Raw genomic sequence first — 18,757 nt, 5'->3', positions numbered from 1 at the left:
ACAACATTTTGAAGTGCCACCAAATGAACACACTCTTCCAGGTGTGTGGTGGCTTTTTGTTTTGCCTTCAAAGAAGCAAAAAAAAAGCCATGCTCCATTTTAAGACCCATCCTTTGCCTTACCTGAGCGGAAATTTAATTTTCCATACGCACACACACACACACAGTGCCTCTGCTCGAGAGCCCAAGTCAAGCCAAGTCGAACCTCACCGAGAGTCACATTTCCCCCTGCGCGGGACAAACTCGTCCAATGATGGAAAGGTTGATGGCCACCGAACCACCATGGCAACCACCGAAACTCCCGGCCCCCAGCAGCAGAAAACGCAACGCAGCACGAATTTTAAGTCTGTGCTAAGAAGCGTTTGCGAAGCGCTGGCGAACGTTTGTCGCGACCTTATGCTAACGCCATCATAACACCAAAGTCCCAAGCTCTGGTGCCTTCCTCTTGGCAGTTAACAGCGCACCGGAAACCGTTTGCTTTTCGGGACTTGGCCATATTGCTGGTTGGCGCTTGTTAAAACCATCGCCATGCTTCACGCGACGGGTCTCGCTCGGGCAAGCATTACCAGCAGGTTAAGGTGAAAATTTATGGATGTATATCAGTTTCAGTCATCGTTAGCGCTGGTGACAGCAGGACCAGAGGAGCCCGGTTCGAGGATGATGATGAAAGTGAACAACAAAAGAAAAAACCTGGAACAAGTGCAAAACACTTCGCCAGCCAGAGTTGACAAATGTGTCAACTGCCAAAGCACTTTCGTGCGTAAACTGGCTGCTGCTGACTCCGAAAAAAAACGGCAGCATTAACCTGTGGAAACCGCTTTCAGTTCGGTTCGGTGAAGTCCCCCGAGTTTCCAGGAGCAATTCTTGTGAGACGAATTGGGGAAGGATTAGGTGCGGTCATTCTGTTCGGCATGTTTGAAATATTTGCATTTAAGGTGAATTTGATTTTCATCTTACGGCGGGCAGATGAATTATTGAATTTGAACCCGCTTTCCCGAGCAAATTCTTCATTAGGCGTTGATTTTCCACCGTTAGCGTGCGAGCGAAGTGATGATAAAGTTTTTGGCGTTTATTAAATTACAGACGCTCGTGGTGATGTTAAGGTTTTGCGGAAGCCCGCCAAACTCACCGCACGAGTTGCGGCCAAAGTTTGACGAGACTAAACAGATTAGTCGAATGCTTACGGATCGTGAGTTATTTAAAAGTAATGTGTGCGGTTTTGTGCGTTCACAAATGCAGATTTATTTTAGAGCAGAAAAGTATACATTTTGTACCATTCTAGTGTGAAAGCGGGCACCGAATGTTGGTGCGCTCATAAAGAGGGAACAAAAACGGTTCGAATTAAGCGCGGCCGGAGGGCGATAAATCATTTATCATGTCCAGTTGCCGTTGATTCACGGTCAGAAATAGGAAAAGGAAAAACGCGCACACACACACAGCCAGATGATGGGCTTCGAAAATTTGATTAAGGTCCCTGTGCCCGAGCAATCCTATCAGTGTCAACAAGTAATCCTCGTATTTTTTTTTTTTTGGTGGGCCTCGGCAGCGAATGATCCAAACGGTGGCTGGTGAACATGATTGATTTTTATTCGTCCGCCCATTTCTATTACACTATAATAATCGGATTAGGGCGAGCATTCGCCCGATCCCAGTCCGATGCCACGTGGCCGCCGTGTCGTAAAGTACCAGGCGCCTCCATCCACTTGCTGTGCGAACGAATGAACGAACGGGCGAACGCTAAGCAATAATTTCCCCTGGCGAGTTCTGTTTGCAAATGTGATGTGTTTAAATGTGTGTGTTTTTACCTCGGTTTGACGAAATTGAAAGAAAAAAATGTCGCTTTTCCCCACTCATAGAAAAGGAGCTTTTCATTGCAACTTTTTCGTAGCTCATGAATTTTTCTGAAGCTTGTTGCAGCACGACAACCGGCTCGATACCGGGTTCGATTGGAAAGTAATCTAATTTAATGTCACCCTGTCGAACGCATTCGGTGAAAATAGTTAGTTGCACGAAAAACAGCACGAAAAAGCGGCGCTGAAAGCGTTCATAATTTACAAACTTCGTCGTTCAACAATTTGTCTGCAATTGTGTGTTAAAGAGCACCAGCCTCCCCACCCGTAGGCCCAAAGAATGGGAGGGGGGAGGGAAAGGGGTTAGCGTTTATGGAAGGATCGCTTATCGAAGTGTAATGTATGCATTGCAAGGGAGCATTATTTCTTTCTGCTTCGGTTTTCTGCTAGTGAAAGCTGTCGAGCGTTCGAACGATAAATAAGCGTCAGCAACAGGAACATTGAATCTGCACGAGGCAGATTCTTACCATCCCCCCGTTTTCCGTTTCCTTCTTTCTTTCTCTCCTTCCACAGGGGAAATTATAAACTTCTCGTGTTTTCTCCCCCCTGCCAAAACGCGATGGTCCATGCAATCACGGGTAAAGAATGTTGCAGAAGAAAGTTTAATACTTTCCAACCGTGCCACATGCAACCGTTCCCGGCTGGAAAAATTCCGGGATGCTTTGCTGGAATGTGGTTCGCATGTGTGTGTGCCGTGTGCCAGGAACAACACATATTGTGCGAGACAGTTTCCCTCAACTCGTACTCGCGTACGGAGAAAAGAAAGCAATATGGGGGCAGCCCAAAAATAGAAGGGAGCGTTTTTTTTTCGGCAAATATGGCCAACGAGCGTCGGGAGTTTCGGGTTTCGTGCAGCCTAAAGCCGAGAAAGTGTTTCTTGTTCGAGCACAGACAGCATACGAGATGATGCGATGTGGATATTTTTAGGGCTACTTCGATAGGTGTGTGTGTGTGTGTGTGTGTGTGTGTGAGCACTGCAACAGTTAGTTTGATTCCTGGGGCTTGGGCAAACACAGTACAAGGTCCTGCTTTGCATGTTTTGACCTAACAAACAACGGTCAGCCATTTCGAGGCACGCAAATCGTTCGATGTTCGGGAGATGAAGTTTCGCAAATCTTTGGGGAACTGATAGATGCTCACCCGTGTGTGCTATATTTGACCGGTAGCGATGTAACGGATGTTTCTCGAGCGGGCGGAAAAGGATACTGTCCGACAGACATAGCAACGGATGAAAAGTTTATTTGTTTTCCGCCTTTAGTATTTGAATCCGGGGAGGATACACATCAGCATCGGTTGGGGCGAGCCAAATGGTGTGTAAATAACCTAGTTTTTGAATTTTAAATTTTTTCCACAAGAAGAAGAAACTTTTTTTGCATAAAGAGTGAAAGAATTATAAAAAAATCACCTCGAAAAACCCATTTCTTGTCCGTTGTAAGTTTTAAAAATAGTATGCAAAAGCTTCGAGCTTCGAGCTAAATTAGATCCCAAATGTAAGGGAATGCCTGTCGTACGTACTTCAATTAACGACGCCCTTGTTTTTTCTTTTTTCTGTCCTCAAAATGTCCCAACTGTTGCGCACATGTTAGCCGCCAACGGTGGCTTTTTTACTTGCTGCGAGGAAAAAGTTAATTGAAATGGAGGCGCCTGGTCGTTCAGCAGGACACAGGTTCCGGAACGAAGCATTGCATGAAAGAGAGTGAGCCTGTGAGCTTTACCTGCTGCCAATGAGTGCAACTTTGATGCTGCTGCATCCATCCATCCATCGCGGTGTGATTGATCGTGTCGTTCCCGGGCTGTTCCTGGCTGTTGCACCAACCAGCGGGAGATGATTTATTTAACAGACGGTGTGAAAGTTGTACAATCGCGCGTCTCAATAAATAAAAAGAGCTATCGTTCGGTACCACCTGACGTGGCCCCAACCGGATAAAAGAGTGTTTAAATCGATTGGCTGCAAAAGTTAATCGCTCGGTAGATCGAAGCCATTGCGATACGGGGTGGGAAAAGTTTACCAACAGAGTGAAATGAACTCGATTATCCGCCATCCGAGTGTGAAGAGGAGAAGCAATGGAAAGAAGGTTTTAAAGTTCTGCTTAGTCGAGGAAATTCGATTTTTAGTCGGAGGATTTAATCATTACCCGTCTTTGAAGCACACTTGACCTTGAGTCATATATTATGTTTTCCCTATGGTCATTTAAGCTCCCTCCCCCCGGCCAGCTCACAGAACTTTCCTAGGCAAAAAAAAAAAGGTAACCGAAAGGCCCCCGGGTGATGATTTGGCATTAATTTATCGGATCAAACACAAACGGCCACCGGCCGCTCGATTTTTCCGCCAAAAACCCTCGCCCCGAACCGTGGAAAGCACTTGCGAAAAGGTTTTCCAAGACCGCCACAATGCAAACGAAGCGCCCCAAACGTGGTGATTGATGGGGCTGGGCTTAGCGAGATGAAAATCGAGCGAGAGCGAACTGTTATGAATGGGGCGGCCGGTGGCTCGGCACTTGAGCGGTCCCATTCTGTCCCGGGGATCCCGGGACATCCGCCGGCAACCCGTAACCCGTGAAAGAAAGCAAAAAAAGGGGTCCCTCCGGTTAGTGGTTTGTGTTCTTTGTCCCTTTCTCTTGTTGCTGTACTTTTTCGTCCATTTTATGTAAACAAAATAAAATATTAGGCGCTTTATTGTGTGCCTTAAAGCTTACGAAAAGAGCACGGACTTGGCGACTCGTTTGATGTGGCGCACTATTGCACGGGTGAGTTAATTATAAAGGAGAGATTATTTTACAATAGGAAAAACGGTGTTATTTTGGTGTACCTTTTCTGGTTGCAGGAGGTCACCAAACCAATCGACAAAAAAACCAGACCGTCTCTGGCGCGGTGCAGTAGCGTGCCAAGAATAAGCAATCTTACACAATGTTCAACAAAGGCTATCATAGCAAAATAGCCCAAGCTCCAGCTGGGATTGAAAGTTATACAGCTGCCCCCGGCTCGAAAGCAGGTGAAAAGCTGTTAAACACCCGATCGAATGAGGGCCACAAACTTTCTAACCACTCCGAATGCTGCTGCTGCTCTCACCCTGAAGCGCTCCGAATGTAAAGAAATTTCAACCTCTTAATTAAAAACCCCTGGTCCGATAGCACCGAATCGACCGCTCCGGGGATTTGGGAAAAAGGTTTAGGAAAGGCTAGCAAACAATAAATACCGAACAAAACAGCGCGCTCCTTAGCCTAAACAAGTCAATCTGGGTGGCTCGTATTTGTTTGGGGTGTGTTTTGGTGGTCGATCATTCTAATCTGCCGCCGGTTCACAACGCACAATAAGCTACAAGGGAAATGTGAGTTTGTGAATGATTATGATTAAGTAAATTGTACAGCAACCCGCTCTGCCGTTAATTATAAACCATTTTCGGGAGGAAAATGAACAGGCAGCCAATAAAATATTAATTATTTGTAAATATGTGATGCAGATTGCATACGCAAAGGCGTACATTGCCCGCTGAGGCGGAGAAGGTATGCAATTTCAACTTCACAAACTAATTTCGAATTAAATTAAAATCCGTTTTGTTCCTCACGAAGCTAATAGTTTTGTAAAGCATCGTTATAAATTTCAGCTTCCAGTTTAAGCTGAAATGAACGGCCAGAAAAGATGGCGTGCAGTTCGTTGGTACTTCGGGTTCCGTGCTTGCAATCCGAGCATCATCTGACCACCATCAATATACAGCAGTAGCAGCGGACCGTCTCCTGTGCCATGAGAGTAATCGGTGCCATTTTGTAGGTGCCGGTAGGACGGCTCGCCCCGTTTTGATGGTCGGATGGGAGGTGATACAAACACGAGCCGCTTTACGGGGTACGTGAGTGGCGTGAGTGGCGGCCGTATTTCGTGCCGATACGGACTAATTAATGACAAGTTCTCATGGTACTTTGAGATGGATGGTGTGTCATGGTTGAGGTTAGTTAGAAAGGTTTCATTTGCCACCGTGATGATGAAGCCAGTGCTTGTGAAACTGTTGGCACAGTGTCTTGGGAGTGAAGAACAAAAACGGGGTATCATCCTGCGATCGTTTAGAGTTCATTAAACAGTGAGCTTAGCTGAACGTAAAAGCTTCACTCGACTTGAAAACAGCATTAAAGTTAAGGGTTTTCCTCAATTAGGGTAGGAATTGAAATCAATGCCTTCCGCCTTTATCCCGTCAGAATGCTCGACGAACCATGACCGGCAGCGAGTAACCTAGCCGAAGTTTATCATCGTTCAACTTCAGTAAGACGGGAACAATCTCAGCTGCTCCCCCATGCCGCTCCCGAAGAAGAAGAAGCCGCATTGAAGGACTTTCGAAATGAAAAGGAAAGTAAAACGGCAAACAAGATTGATATCGCCTGCGCCTGTCAATCGACCGAAAGCCCCGAAAGGCCCCCGGTGTGTGTGCTGCCGGCGTTGGAAGAAACCGCGAATTCGTAAATCGACCGGTACATGAATTTCGATGCCTAAGCACGTGCAATGATAAACGGCACCGAAGAAAATAAGGGGTGCTGATGCTTTTTATTGCCGTGGCAGCAACAGCAAAAAGCTTTCGAAAATCTCAATTTGCCAAATTAATTGTTGCCCGGGCAATTAATCACCAGCCAGGGCCGACCGGTAGTCATCGCAAACACAAACATTAACAAGGGAACATTGAAATGGTGAGCCAATGATGAACTAATTGAAGGCAATTCGGGCGATTGTCGTGCGAGGAAAGATGGAATTAAATATTTAACTTTAGAGCCAGAGCAGCGAGTTCGTTCGCCGTGTTTGTCTTCGTTCGGCAGCCTGCACCATAGTTTGGACACTTACTTGAGATCGTCATGAACGTTGATAAATAGGTGCCGATTAATATCAGCAGCGGAATGATGAACATAAACACTAGCGTAAAGGTCGTGTAGAGCTGCTCCTGCCATCGGTCGGTGTAGAACCCGTGTGTCACGCACTGGTAAAAGTCCTCCAGGAACGGTCCTTTCGCCACCCGGAAAATCATCCACTGGAAAGGAAAGAAAGAGAGAGAGAGGAAGAGAGAGAGGTTGGAGAATTGTAAACATTCGGTAATAGGGTGTTATTGTTGCTGAGGTGAACCGGTGGCACCGACACCGAACCCAACAGCTCCCGGGCGTAACAGCAGCTCATTGTCGGCAGGCCTAACCGCTCAAAAACGTTTCCAAAAATGAGACCCGTTGCGAGGTCGATTCAATCATCCGGTCGTGGTGCTAGAGATAGTGAGGTTGGGTTGAGCGTTATCTAACCGCGCCCAGGGCCCAGGGCTTGGAATTGCTTTACACTGGACTAATGGGGTTACCTTTCCGAGGATGAGCCGCGTGCTAGGTGGACGAGGCTTCCTGGACGTGCCTCGGTGTTGATGTTGGGCAATATCGTGATGTTGATTAATGGTGCTTGTGTGGGAAAGTTTAATTGATTTAGAAGCAACTGATAAATATTCTCCCTGTTACTCACGAGAGTTTGTTAGCTAAAGCAATTTTTTATAATAAACCCAACGACAAACTGTCAAGAGATTTGAAAAGATTGAGCAGTTTAAGCACACAATTTCCTGATTTTTGTCTCTAGAGTAAATAAAACGTAAAGGATTCTTCCAAGCTTGAAAAATGATCCCTACCCATCCAGCAATCCAGACGAGCATGTCGCAAACAATATAATTTCCCAAAGCAAAATGGTTTCTCTTGTCGACGCGAAAGGAAGCAAAGGAAGTCCAAAAGACCCGAGACAATAATCTGTTTTGTGGCTATATACGTATCATCAGACTTGTTTACAATTGCTCCTTTCGTACGGTGCGCAATATTGCGCCGTTTTGGCTTATCAAATATTGGATCCATTATTCGGGGTAGACACACGACCACGACTAGTCTTCGCTTCGCCCTACCCAAGGCATTCAGCAATCACAGGGCTGATCTTTTTTCGAGTCTTCTTTGGAACAAATCTCTCTCGGGCGCAATATTTCATCTCAAGTGAGTTGATTGGCTAAAAATAAAATCCGAAAAGCAGGATCAAGAGGTTAGCCTTTAATAATTGAATATTAATCACAATAAGGTGCGCCCTCTTTGGGTTGCTTCGGAGGAGCTTGTTAGTAATAAAGGTGAGGGACACTTATTAGAGAAGGAACTGTTTTGATTTAGATTGACTTTGAGGATTTTAATATTGAAATATGGGTTTTATTAGTAACGTTTAGGCTCATTGTGGTTCATCGCACCACGTCACACTACTGCGCATTGCCTACATTTTGGCGCCTCCAACCTGAGTTTTTGATGACAAACATGATATCAATCCGATACCGTGGAAGGGAAAAAACAGCGCACAAACTAATGTAAACAAATGGCGTAAGACGCTTTCCATGTTCCCCTAGATCAGGTACCATTTGCGTAGGTAAAAGAGCACCAGCAGCGGATTATGTTACGAAACTGTACGCCGTGGCTTTTGTGCCCGGGCGTTCGGATGTCGTCAATAATAATGATACTTCATAATTGAGTGATTGGCAGCGCACAGATAGTCGTGCCATCGATCTAAGCCGGGTATAGAAGAATTCCTTTCCCAATTTGCGCGTACTCAGCGGGCGCACGGACAATCGGCAGCATCCGACGTCAGAGGCATCCGACGGGAAGGATCACGCGTCAGGCTGGGTTTCGGCACAGTATCATCGCCCATTCCTGACCCTGACAGGTTTTCCAGGAACAAAAAAAAAACAACCAATGGCTGAATGTGATTTTGAAAAGGAAGCGTAATTTCATCACCAAAAATGGGAAAATATTACGCTTCAATTTCTGTTGACTGGTTCCGTCTTCCTGGTTTTTTGTGATGTACTCAACGAACGTCACTCTGTCAGACAGAGGGAGTGGGACAGATGGGTAAAAGCGATAAACAGCTGGCAGCCGTTATATTTTGAGGGTTCAAAACTCATCAGATGTTTTAAATTGATAATATCTTTGGTCTTTGCTTTTGTGCTGACGGACGTATTACTTGGAATGGCTAACGAACGTACTGAAAACAAAGTGGCTTTTGTGTAGTGCATAACTTTAGGCGTAAGGTAGCTGTCAAAAATCTATATGGACTGTGAAAAAGCCTGAAAGTATGCAATTTGCTAAACAATCATTTAAACACTACATAAGTCGTTGATTTTCGATTCTTATCAAGGGAAGAAATGGGATTGTCCTGAATTTATTTGATTCATTTTCCACATAGTACGCTCAATCAACGACTCGAAACGATGTGAGCCTTAGCCCGAAGTGTTCCGAGAACATTTCAATTGAACATTAAAGACATATGACTTTTCTACAGAACAGTAAAATCCCCCAGAAAAGGGGAAAAAGATTATAGTGGTAAAGTGACGCTTCTTCAAAGGATTCCGCAAAAGTACGTCCACGACATTCATTCCGAATTCTCGGTTACGAGACAAGCGTCCAAGTGTACCTAGTCTCAATGCAGTCCGGAAAGCACTCTCGACTTTTCATCCGAAAAACCACGCTGGCAGCTTGATTTGACTTTCGAGCCTGCTCTTACCGGGGTTTGCGTTCCAATGATTGTTAAGTGCCATCTTACACTACCCAAAACAGGCGTAAACTGGCACCCGAAAACGTGATTGTTATTTTGGGAAGTTTGTAAGAGACTTTCGGTTGCATATTTGATTTCGTTATGGAGCTCGATTGTTTATCGTGTGTTTTTGTTTTGTATATTCTAGGCCCTTCCGATACGCATCAATCAAACCCTGCTTCGCAACCCGATCGGTCGGCGTGCTCCAACAGTAGTAATCTGAATTTGAAACTAACGCGTGGAGCAATGTAAACAGACAGGCTCGGTACACTCGAAACCTCGTGAGCGTCTTGTGGCGTGGGTTTGATATAGGCGGGCGGGCAATGCGTCGGAGCTGTGTGAGCGATAGCAAGAACGGATCTTCTTGCTTGCAATGGCTTTGAAGTAGTCGGAAAACGAGCTTTATTGAAGACGTGTAAGTAGAAGCGGGCAGCAGAAGTGAGCCGGTATATGATAACCGTATGGAAACGGAAAAACCACGCACCGTCGTACAAATACTGAACTGTCACTAAAAACTTGCAGCTCAAGGCTTTGGCCTCATACCTCGAAGCGAACAGAGTGCTCACGAATTCTACGAAACAATTGCTGTGTCTTACGAACAGTGAGCCACAGCAAAGTATGGGGCTCGACCGGCCATCGAGCCCAAAGCATTCATAAATCAACCACGCCACGTGTAGAAACGCCTCAAAGCACAGGCTCAACGCATTCTTCCGTCTAAGATCAACAAGTCTTCCCAAGTGTTGATGACAATTTTCGCCGAACCTTCACACAGCATTGGTGGCAGGGAAAATTTCAATTTTCGGCTCAATTATGTAGACTCAATTGAGGATGGGGGCAATCGAGCAAAATGGGAGTTAAATTAGCATGCAAATTGACATCGAGATTGCACGATAGCAGCGACGATCGCTTTTCCTAAACTGTTCCTGATTATGAGCGGCGATTAGTGTGGTGCATCGATCGTTTGGCGGCGCCGGTTTCTTAATGCGTCATTTAAAGATTAAATTTATCGTATTAGGGTGTTCATTTTGGGTCCTCTTGTAGTCGGGTGTTTGTAGGAGGAGGTCTCGCAAAATTGGATGCTTATAATGAACTCGTATCAAAATGATGTCTAGCTACCCTGGAGCATTATTTTGCTGGTGGGCGAATAGAAGAAAGGTGAGCTTGGAAAAGCTTTTCTTGTGCTCCTAGGATGCTAATAGGCAATAAATTAGAATTCCTTTAATCACATACACACACAGTTATTGTAATTGCTCATTAGATACTTCAAACTCGTTACGAAAAGCAACAGCAAGCTACAAAACAGTTGTAGCTATCCCACAGCAACCTTCAAGTCCAACTTTTCAAGTTCAGATGAATATTGTCCGCTCCCTAACGATTGCAGCCTGCTGCTAGCCCTGGTAGCAGTTTGACCTTTTCCTGTTTTGAAATTTGATTTAATACTCAAACGAGCGTAACACTGTGTCGTGTGGAGCACAGACACGAACCATGAATATTGTACATCCTTGATTATGGGGGGGGGGACAACTGGCGACAAAAGGCATGGTGGTCCCCGTTGTCAGTTTTCCTGTACATTAGCCCACTGTCGAGTCGAACGGAGCGCCTGCACCGGCTGGCTTTATGACAAGAGTCGTTGATGTAACACACTTGTTGACCACCCCGTACCCGAGCTCAAACTCTCGGCCCGAGTCTCGATGGAAAACGGTCGGATAATTGCTTTCCCTTTTCAGGAATTCACCCTCATATCTATGTATTTCGTGTATGTGTGTTTTGTGATCATCTTTCACACAGCTCACGGTACTAGCTGACCCGGGAGTACGTTTGTTACGAAATTAATTTACCACCGATCCGGATTTGTTGGCAACCACAGTCCCGTCCGCACTCTGCCAGCAATTGCAATCGAGTGCATAATGTTCGACCCGATGCACAATTACCTACGAGCACGGGACGAGCACGGTGAGCAGCGGTGATGGGCTTCCGAGAAACAATGTCCGGCTGGCGAGACCCATTGGCCAGATTCTCACACGCACCGGCACGCACACGCGCCAACGATAAAATGAACAAACAGCCCATCCGGTGGCGCACCTCTGCGCGCGGCGGTTGTGGAGGCCGGTGCTGCATATTGCATTACAAAAGCCAAGGCCGGGGACCTATTTGTAGCACCCTGGTGAGCTAGACTTGCGCCGCACCGACTGCATGCAACGCCTTTGTCGAGAAGTGGGCTGTGGGAAAAGTGTGGCCAAAAAAAAACATGAGAAAAGGTTTTCACGCCTCACTTTTCTCCCACGGGAGGGGGGCTCGCGATATATGCAAGCGCTTTCTAGCGGATAATCGATATTGGCGTGGCGTGACTGCAAACATCAAAATGCTTTATAGGTTAGGGGTTGTGGTTGTGGTTTGAGCTTTCGTTTCACATTTAGGGCTGGCGCGTGTACTTAAAACACGTCTTTCGTGCAACTGTCATTCAGCTGTCAATGAACCACCACACACACATGGTTGCGCACAGTGTTTTGATTCCACAACAGGTGCATTGCAAACGACGTTGAGGATCAATTAAAGGGAATGGAATGAGCTACAAAGCGTGTTACCATGAAAATGTTGAGCTAATGCGTTTTGTATACCTTTAGGAGCATATTGGTCACACAGATGAGAGAGCTTTCGGTCAGAAAAAACTTTTCTCTTTCAGATTACAACGAGATTCGAACTAGAATCGTGGTTTGTAATAACACACACTCTTACCGTGTGTGCTATGTGTGAGCCTTCCGTCCTGTGAGTCATGTGAGCTTATTAAAGCAGCGGATGACTATCTCATTATCTCCTTATATGCGAAAAATCAAGATATTTATGTATTTTTTATCAATCCTTCAAGCAATTTCTCAATTAATAGAATGAGATATGCACCTCTGATTCCTTCATCATTTAAAAACCAACCCAAGCACAACCTCAAACCGAGGGGAAAATGGATGATAAATTTGATTGACACATCGCTCATTAGCCTCGCATCTGTGGCACGTAGCTTGCCGGGAAGCTTTCACAGCAAATCAACCTAATTAAACGTCAACCTTTGCACCCAACACACACACACGCACCCCATAAACGCTTTCCCCATTCGCGGGACGCTACAATCAAATGCACCAACCTGCAGATAAATTAGCCATCAATATCAGCAAATTTTCGATGCTTGCCGCTCGTCAAATTTCATCGCACACGCTGGTGCGGTTCGGTGCGGATCCGCAGCAATAATTGAAGGATTAATTGAAACCCCTAAGCTGACCTTGGAGGTTTTCGGACCAGTTCTCGGGGCCAGTAATTAATAGATTCGTGAGCGATCAGCTCCGTGAAGCGTGTAATCTCGGTGTCGGTGCGGTGCGTGGCTGTACAGCTCGCACCGGGCGGATGGGTTTGACACTATGCAGGCGAGCGAATGGTGGCGAGCAAATTAATTACTCCCAATCAGTCATGGGGGAGCTCATGGGAAGCTTGCCTGGGTTTTGTTTTGTTTTTACCGATCGCCCTATCTCTGCGCCCAACCTTGAGTGGCGTGGCGGTGTGTAAATTTGGGGTAATAAAATGCAAAACTCTGCCTTCACTAATGACGATGAAGTGGTTTGAAGAATTCGGTAAACTGTCTATGGGGCACAGTAGCGACACGTTTATGAAAATGTACAAATTATTTATCTTCCAACACGTACGGAAAATTCATTTGTAAGAATATGGTCCATCTATGCTCACTTTAACGAACCATAACGCTACATATTTATAAAGCTTAAAGCAGATAGCAGCAGAGCCCTTATGTGAGGAGGAAGCTTCAACTGTTCGCCCACTCGCCTTTTTTACAGTTGAGGTGATAAACCCCAAATCATAACAACGTGATTGAGCTTAATGACATGAAAGGGGTTTGGGTTTGGAGTTGCCGATTTCGACTCCGAAAAGATCAACCCTACGAAAGCTACACCACGTCCCGATGGCTCGGTGTGATTATTCGACGAACGTGGAACAAACTACTATCAGAAGAAGCCATTCCCTAATGGGGGTTTCCTCTTACAATTCAAAGCGAAGCATCGTTACGAAGGGCTGCCACTGTTGTTTGGCAGCTTTGCGCAAATGGTATGCGAATATTCACCCTTGAGATGCCAACTTAAGGAAAAAAAGGGGGGAGATGGGATATATTTTTACTTACAGGGTTTGTCTGTTCAACAAAAACAGGCTTCTGTGTGTGTCTAACGATAAGCACATCGCGATACGTTTGAGTCTTCGCCTTGTAAACACTGTTCAATATTCTACCAATGATGTTCACTTTAACTCTATAAAAACAGGGTTGAGTTGGAAAATCCTGTATCGTTGCGTGTTGGAAACCCTGTAATTCTTATCCGAGCTTCATCAGAATGTCATTGAACCATGCTCAATTTGAGACACTTCACCACCATACTGCGAATGTAACTTACCTGCGGTATACTGAGCAGAAATGACAGCAGATACGCCACGAACAGAAACCGATGACATCGCCGGGCAGTGTTCAGCGACTTCATGGGATACTTGACCGCAACCCATCGGTCCACCCCTACCAGCACCAGCACGTACGTCGACAGGTACAGACTGAACATCTGGCACACCTTGAACAGCTTGCAGAAAATGTTCCCTGCCACCCAGTCCACCGTATAGTACCAGGCCGCCTCACCGATCAGGCAGAACCCCGTCACCAGCACATCCGCTATCGACAGATGAAAGATGAGCGAGTAAATGGCGCTCCAGTTGTGGCGGGTAACGCGGCGCGATTTCCTATTCTTCTGGATGTTCCACATGGTGGCGAAGTTCCCGAGCAGCGACACGATCGCCATCGCCGACAGGACGATCACCCGGATGACGCCCGACTTGGACAGGGTCGGGGCATGCTCGTAACAGCTTAGGCCCGGTATCGTCAGGGCGGTACCCTCGAACGTGTAGCTAATGTTGAGCCGGTCACACTCCTCCCGCGGGAGAATAGTGTCCGAGCCCGGTGAGCTCATGATACCACCGGCAATCGTTACCAGCTGGCGGAGTGCCGGATGTTGTAGCAGGTTGGTATAGCTTTCGTTGTGTCCCGCGGTTAGGTTGCCAACGGTTGCGTTCGGCTGTTGGATAAGGCCCAGTCCGTGCGTAATCGAAGCGTTTCTCGCAAGCAACGATCTCGGCGGGTGGAGTTGGGCTTCGAACGCGAACGTGTCCGCCATCGAGACGGTAAAGTTTTCCAGCGTGGATGATACATTTCCCGCGAACAACTCATACGTGGCCGTGGAAAGGTTGAACGATGGCGGCATTTTGCCGCTACCGGGACGATGGGTGGCGAGCAATCTGTAAAGAGATTTACATTTGTAAGATATTAAGAACTCGCAGCAATGGACATTCTTGTTTTTAATTTTCGTGATGCTAATCCTCCCGCAATTGCTTGAGTATCTTGAGCAAATTCTGAATGATAAGTTGGATTTAGCTCAAGATCAAAATTTCTATCTCAGCTGTCAAGCTCTACGATTCGCTGCATTCCACAGCACGAAGATCTCTCAGCTTCCATCACGACAGATATTTGCAGGACAACGGTGAAAAATCCTGAGCATTCCTAAACTTCTCGAACTGTCCGGGTACGGTGAGGATTCACCTCCCAAATAAATTGTTACCGTTAGCAGCCATAACCTGACCCCCCCGGGGTGTTATTTCGACGATGTCCGGCTTCGAATAAATGAAAATAAACACAAACGACTGGTATGTGACTGCGACTGAGGCCAAGCTAAAAAGCGAGTGGTTGAAGTGGCGAGTGGGAAAATTATAACCAAAGTTCTTTTCTTGTTTTCATTCGGCCATTAAGAAGTAATAAACAAAAACACTGATTCAAACTAAATTCTTCATGAGTCCCCAGGGAAACTTAAGAAACGTGCTGGCAGTTGGAAAATAAGTCGCCCTAAATGTGGCGATAAACAGTCAATCTTAATCGTCCGGCGAGATCCACCAACTTTGCGTCGCAAAAAAAAAATCATACATTTTTCACTTTTCCCTACTCCCGTCGTTAAAGTGACACACTGGCCCGCCTGTTTGTTGTGAGATTCGTGTCTGTTTCCTATCTATCCCCGGCAAACACTCCATGCATGCCCGTTCGGCAGAAAAGGTGGTCAATGGCTACTACGACGAACATAACACTCTCGCGCGGTGATAAACAACGTGCTTTAATAAATTAGTACACCCAGCGGAACGTTTATCATGTTGGCGCTGTTGTAACGCACTGTGGTAACTGTGGGCAACCGTTCGTTCGACTGTGGTCGCTTCAACATCCGACAGACACCGGCACCAGAAAGCTGTACAGCGCAGGAAAGTTTTTGCCGTATCCGGGCACCCGCGAAGGGTAAAAGTGGCAGGGCGTGTTTGGCTGCCGTCATCCATCAGTATAATGTGTTTGAGTGTGTGTGTGAGGAACGAAAAAAAGTTCTTTCCAATACAAGAAGTTTCCCCGATAGCGGTTCTGAGGCATAACTAATTTTGACAGTTCCCGATGCCAATGTTTGATTTGTGTCCGGAACTTTGCTCACTCCGTTCGGTTTTTCCTTTGGCAAGAGCTGCACCGGCAACAAAGGAAAATAATTTATGTCGTGAAGAAGTGTATAAAGTAATATCGGAAACGACGCTTCGACCACCCCTCCCAAAAGCACAATTACCAGGTCGACAGAATTCCCAACCAAGAAACACACACACACACTCACACTCTGTGTCCTACGTGATTACTCCCGATGGCACGGAGAGATATTTGTCGATTCCATTTTTCTGACACATCACGCACACTAATGGTCGTGTGGGGCGGTGCGGTTGAGGCGAAACCTGAAACGAGCCCGGTGTCGACGATGATGACCTACCGTTTACCGCTGACCCGAACGGTGTACGGGAAACTTGAGAAAAGCTGACGGTGTGCGGATCACTGGACAGACAGAAGCTCGAGTAGGAAATAAACATTTCGATGTAATTCAATTACACCTGCTCGAGCTCGAACGGGCCCGGCTGGCGGCTGAGTGGACGACGTTCGTGGAGACTTTCGAGTTCATTGGATTAGGTTCCGTAAAACGATGAAAGGTTCTATGCGGGGGGGAGGGGGAGGATTTTGGGCAAATCTTTCGTGGTTCGGTGGATCCGTCTGGACTGGAACAATACACCAGGGAGATTTGAACCACAGGGCAGGCAGGCCTCCGAGAAAGTGTCGGGTAAGTGGATAATGTACACGGGCATGGTGAGTCCCCGCGGGCAAGAATATGCTCCAATGATAGACCCAACATGTCTCCATTTTGATAAACTTTGAAGCAAGTCTTATTAAATGAACAACACAGCTTTTTATGTCCTGCATCAGGACTTTGTTGCTTAAGTTGAAGTTCACGGCGATGAAGGCTGAATAATATTATGCGATTGATCAAGTTATTTAAATTCTTCCAAACTCTGCTTATCACGAACATCTTTTAAAGTAATTGTCCACAAAAAAAAATGCGTTTATTATAATTCAACTTCGCAGACTGCGAAAGGCCTGCGAAATTGAAGAATTATTGTCTGATGGAAACAAGAACCATGCTTAGAACACTTGCGCAAAATTTAATATCGTTACAGAGTTCCAGCCCAGAGCGCTTAGGGTCGACTGTAGATAAAAATCTGTCCCAACCTCATTTTTTTTTTGTATAGCGTCCAAAAATAAACCACCACCAATGGTGCGCTTTGCGGCCAAATACCTTCGGGGCATCCACCACGACGACGACGACGACGACGGACATGATAGAACATTGTCGTGTCACAGCGATTAATTGATTCCACGAACTGCACGTGGCCGGCGAATATAATGGCAGGCAGGGCTTCATGGAAAGGCGAATGGGAAACACTACCGGACTGGGCTGGCGAACTGACCAGCAGATAGATAGCAGCAGTTTTCGGACAGAGCCAGGTAACGTCCGACAAAGGTAACGGAACGAACGCTTCTCTCTTCATTTGTCAACGAAATATTCCCCAAACGCACACATCACATCACCTCTGACAAGTCTGTCTTGGTTACGAGAAGCGTCGTGATGCAACCCATCATGGACGTTGTGTTTTCGGTCGATTCCATGTGCTCGGTGCAATAACAGAAGACATAAAAAAGACACACACACACATTCGGGAAGGGGTAGACACAGGTTTAGTGCTGTACATTACACATTACTCGCCCGATTTCAGTGCGTTAGGTTGGGAAGCTTAAATTGAAGTGAGGAGTCCCATTAGATTTCATTCGGCTAATGTGTGCTTCTAAGCACCACCACGAAGAAAGTCCCACGAAATCGCCGTGATTTAATTGGAAGCCCGAATTCCCACCGGAGAGAGAGTGTGGCACAAAGCGTATTTGGGGAGCCCAGATTTTCTATCGCTTCGCTTTTGTGTGAGGTCAACGATTCCAGCACCAGCGTTCTAACCGATGAAGCGTGTAGCGCGCGCCTCTATGAAGGTTGTTTTACTTAAGGAAATAAGCCAAAAAAACAGAAGACGATGATCAAATCAAAAGGCGAAGAGGAAAAAGCGGAACGCAACGCAACGCAAAAAAAAATCAAAACAAAAACGGCAATTAACCGAATCTCTTCATCTCCACTGTAGGTAGGTCCAAGCCCCGTGGACGTGTACCGCGGAAAGCCATTAGCGAGTTCTGTTGTTGCGCGTAGGAAAATAGTGGATGTAAACAGGTCGGCAAGCAAAAAATGGTTGTGTCTCGTCGCTTAAAACTGCTACTTTATAATTTAATGATCACATGTACACCGTCCCGGGGCACTGACGAGGGCATTAGCGAACCGTAATGGTGAGCGCGCCATTTTCACGAAACGCTTCCCATAAGCTCGGTTGATTAGGTATGACAGTTTCGATGCATGCATTAAACGCTCGCCAAAGTTCACACGAAGGGGCGCTCACAAAGAGTGTAGAATTTGGGGAAAGACCCACGCACCGTCGAACGTGAAATGTTTTTGAGCTAGAAGAGTGAGAGTGTCGGCGATTTCAATATCGACTGAACTGTGTGTCGGAATAAACTCACGAGATTGATTAGTAATGCAGGGCACAGATAACCATCAGGAGGATGAATTTTAGCTGCTGTGTATAAGTCCAGCTTATCGAACTTTAAAACAGCTTTTAGACTCTTCTGTGATCAATAGCTAGTAAATAAGTCTGTTGAAGTTAACAGGCTATAGCAGTGATGTCAAACTCATTTTATTCGGCCAGAATTCACTAAGCGGCATTGGCATTCAGATCATCAGTTCTTTGCGACCTAATGGCTTATAGACCAGGGTTCAAATATTGGTCCACAAGAAAAAATCCACAAAAATCCACAAAATCTTGGTG

At 46.1% G+C, this 18,757-nt stretch overlaps 1 protein-coding gene across 2 annotated transcripts in view; it reads right to left on the bottom strand.

The window, feature by feature from the left end:
* The window catches only part of LOC118505696 (gonadotropin-releasing hormone receptor), a 37,625-nt gene that overhangs the window by 6,275 nt on the left and 12,593 nt on the right, over nucleotides 1–18,757 (bottom strand). For both annotated transcript variants that reach the window (XM_036041842.1, XM_036041841.1), the window contains exons 2-3: nucleotides 13,849–14,734; nucleotides 6,671–6,854 (exon numbers count right to left, since the gene is read on the bottom strand). In XM_036041842.1, coding sequence (XP_035897735.1) covers nucleotides 6,671–6,854; nucleotides 13,849–14,700 — 1,036 coding nt within the window. In that variant the 5' untranslated portion in view covers nucleotides 14,701–14,734. The remainder of the gene's footprint in view (nucleotides 1–6,670; nucleotides 6,855–13,848; nucleotides 14,735–18,757) is intronic.

This window comes from Anopheles stephensi, chromosome 2, assembly GCF_013141755.1.
Source record: "Anopheles stephensi strain Indian chromosome 2, UCI_ANSTEP_V1.0, whole genome shotgun sequence".
Lineage (NCBI taxonomy): Eukaryota > Metazoa > Arthropoda > Insecta > Diptera > Culicidae > Anopheles > Anopheles stephensi.
The sequence above is the reverse complement of the archived record's forward strand: the minus strand, read 5'-3'. Positions and strand labels throughout refer to the sequence as shown.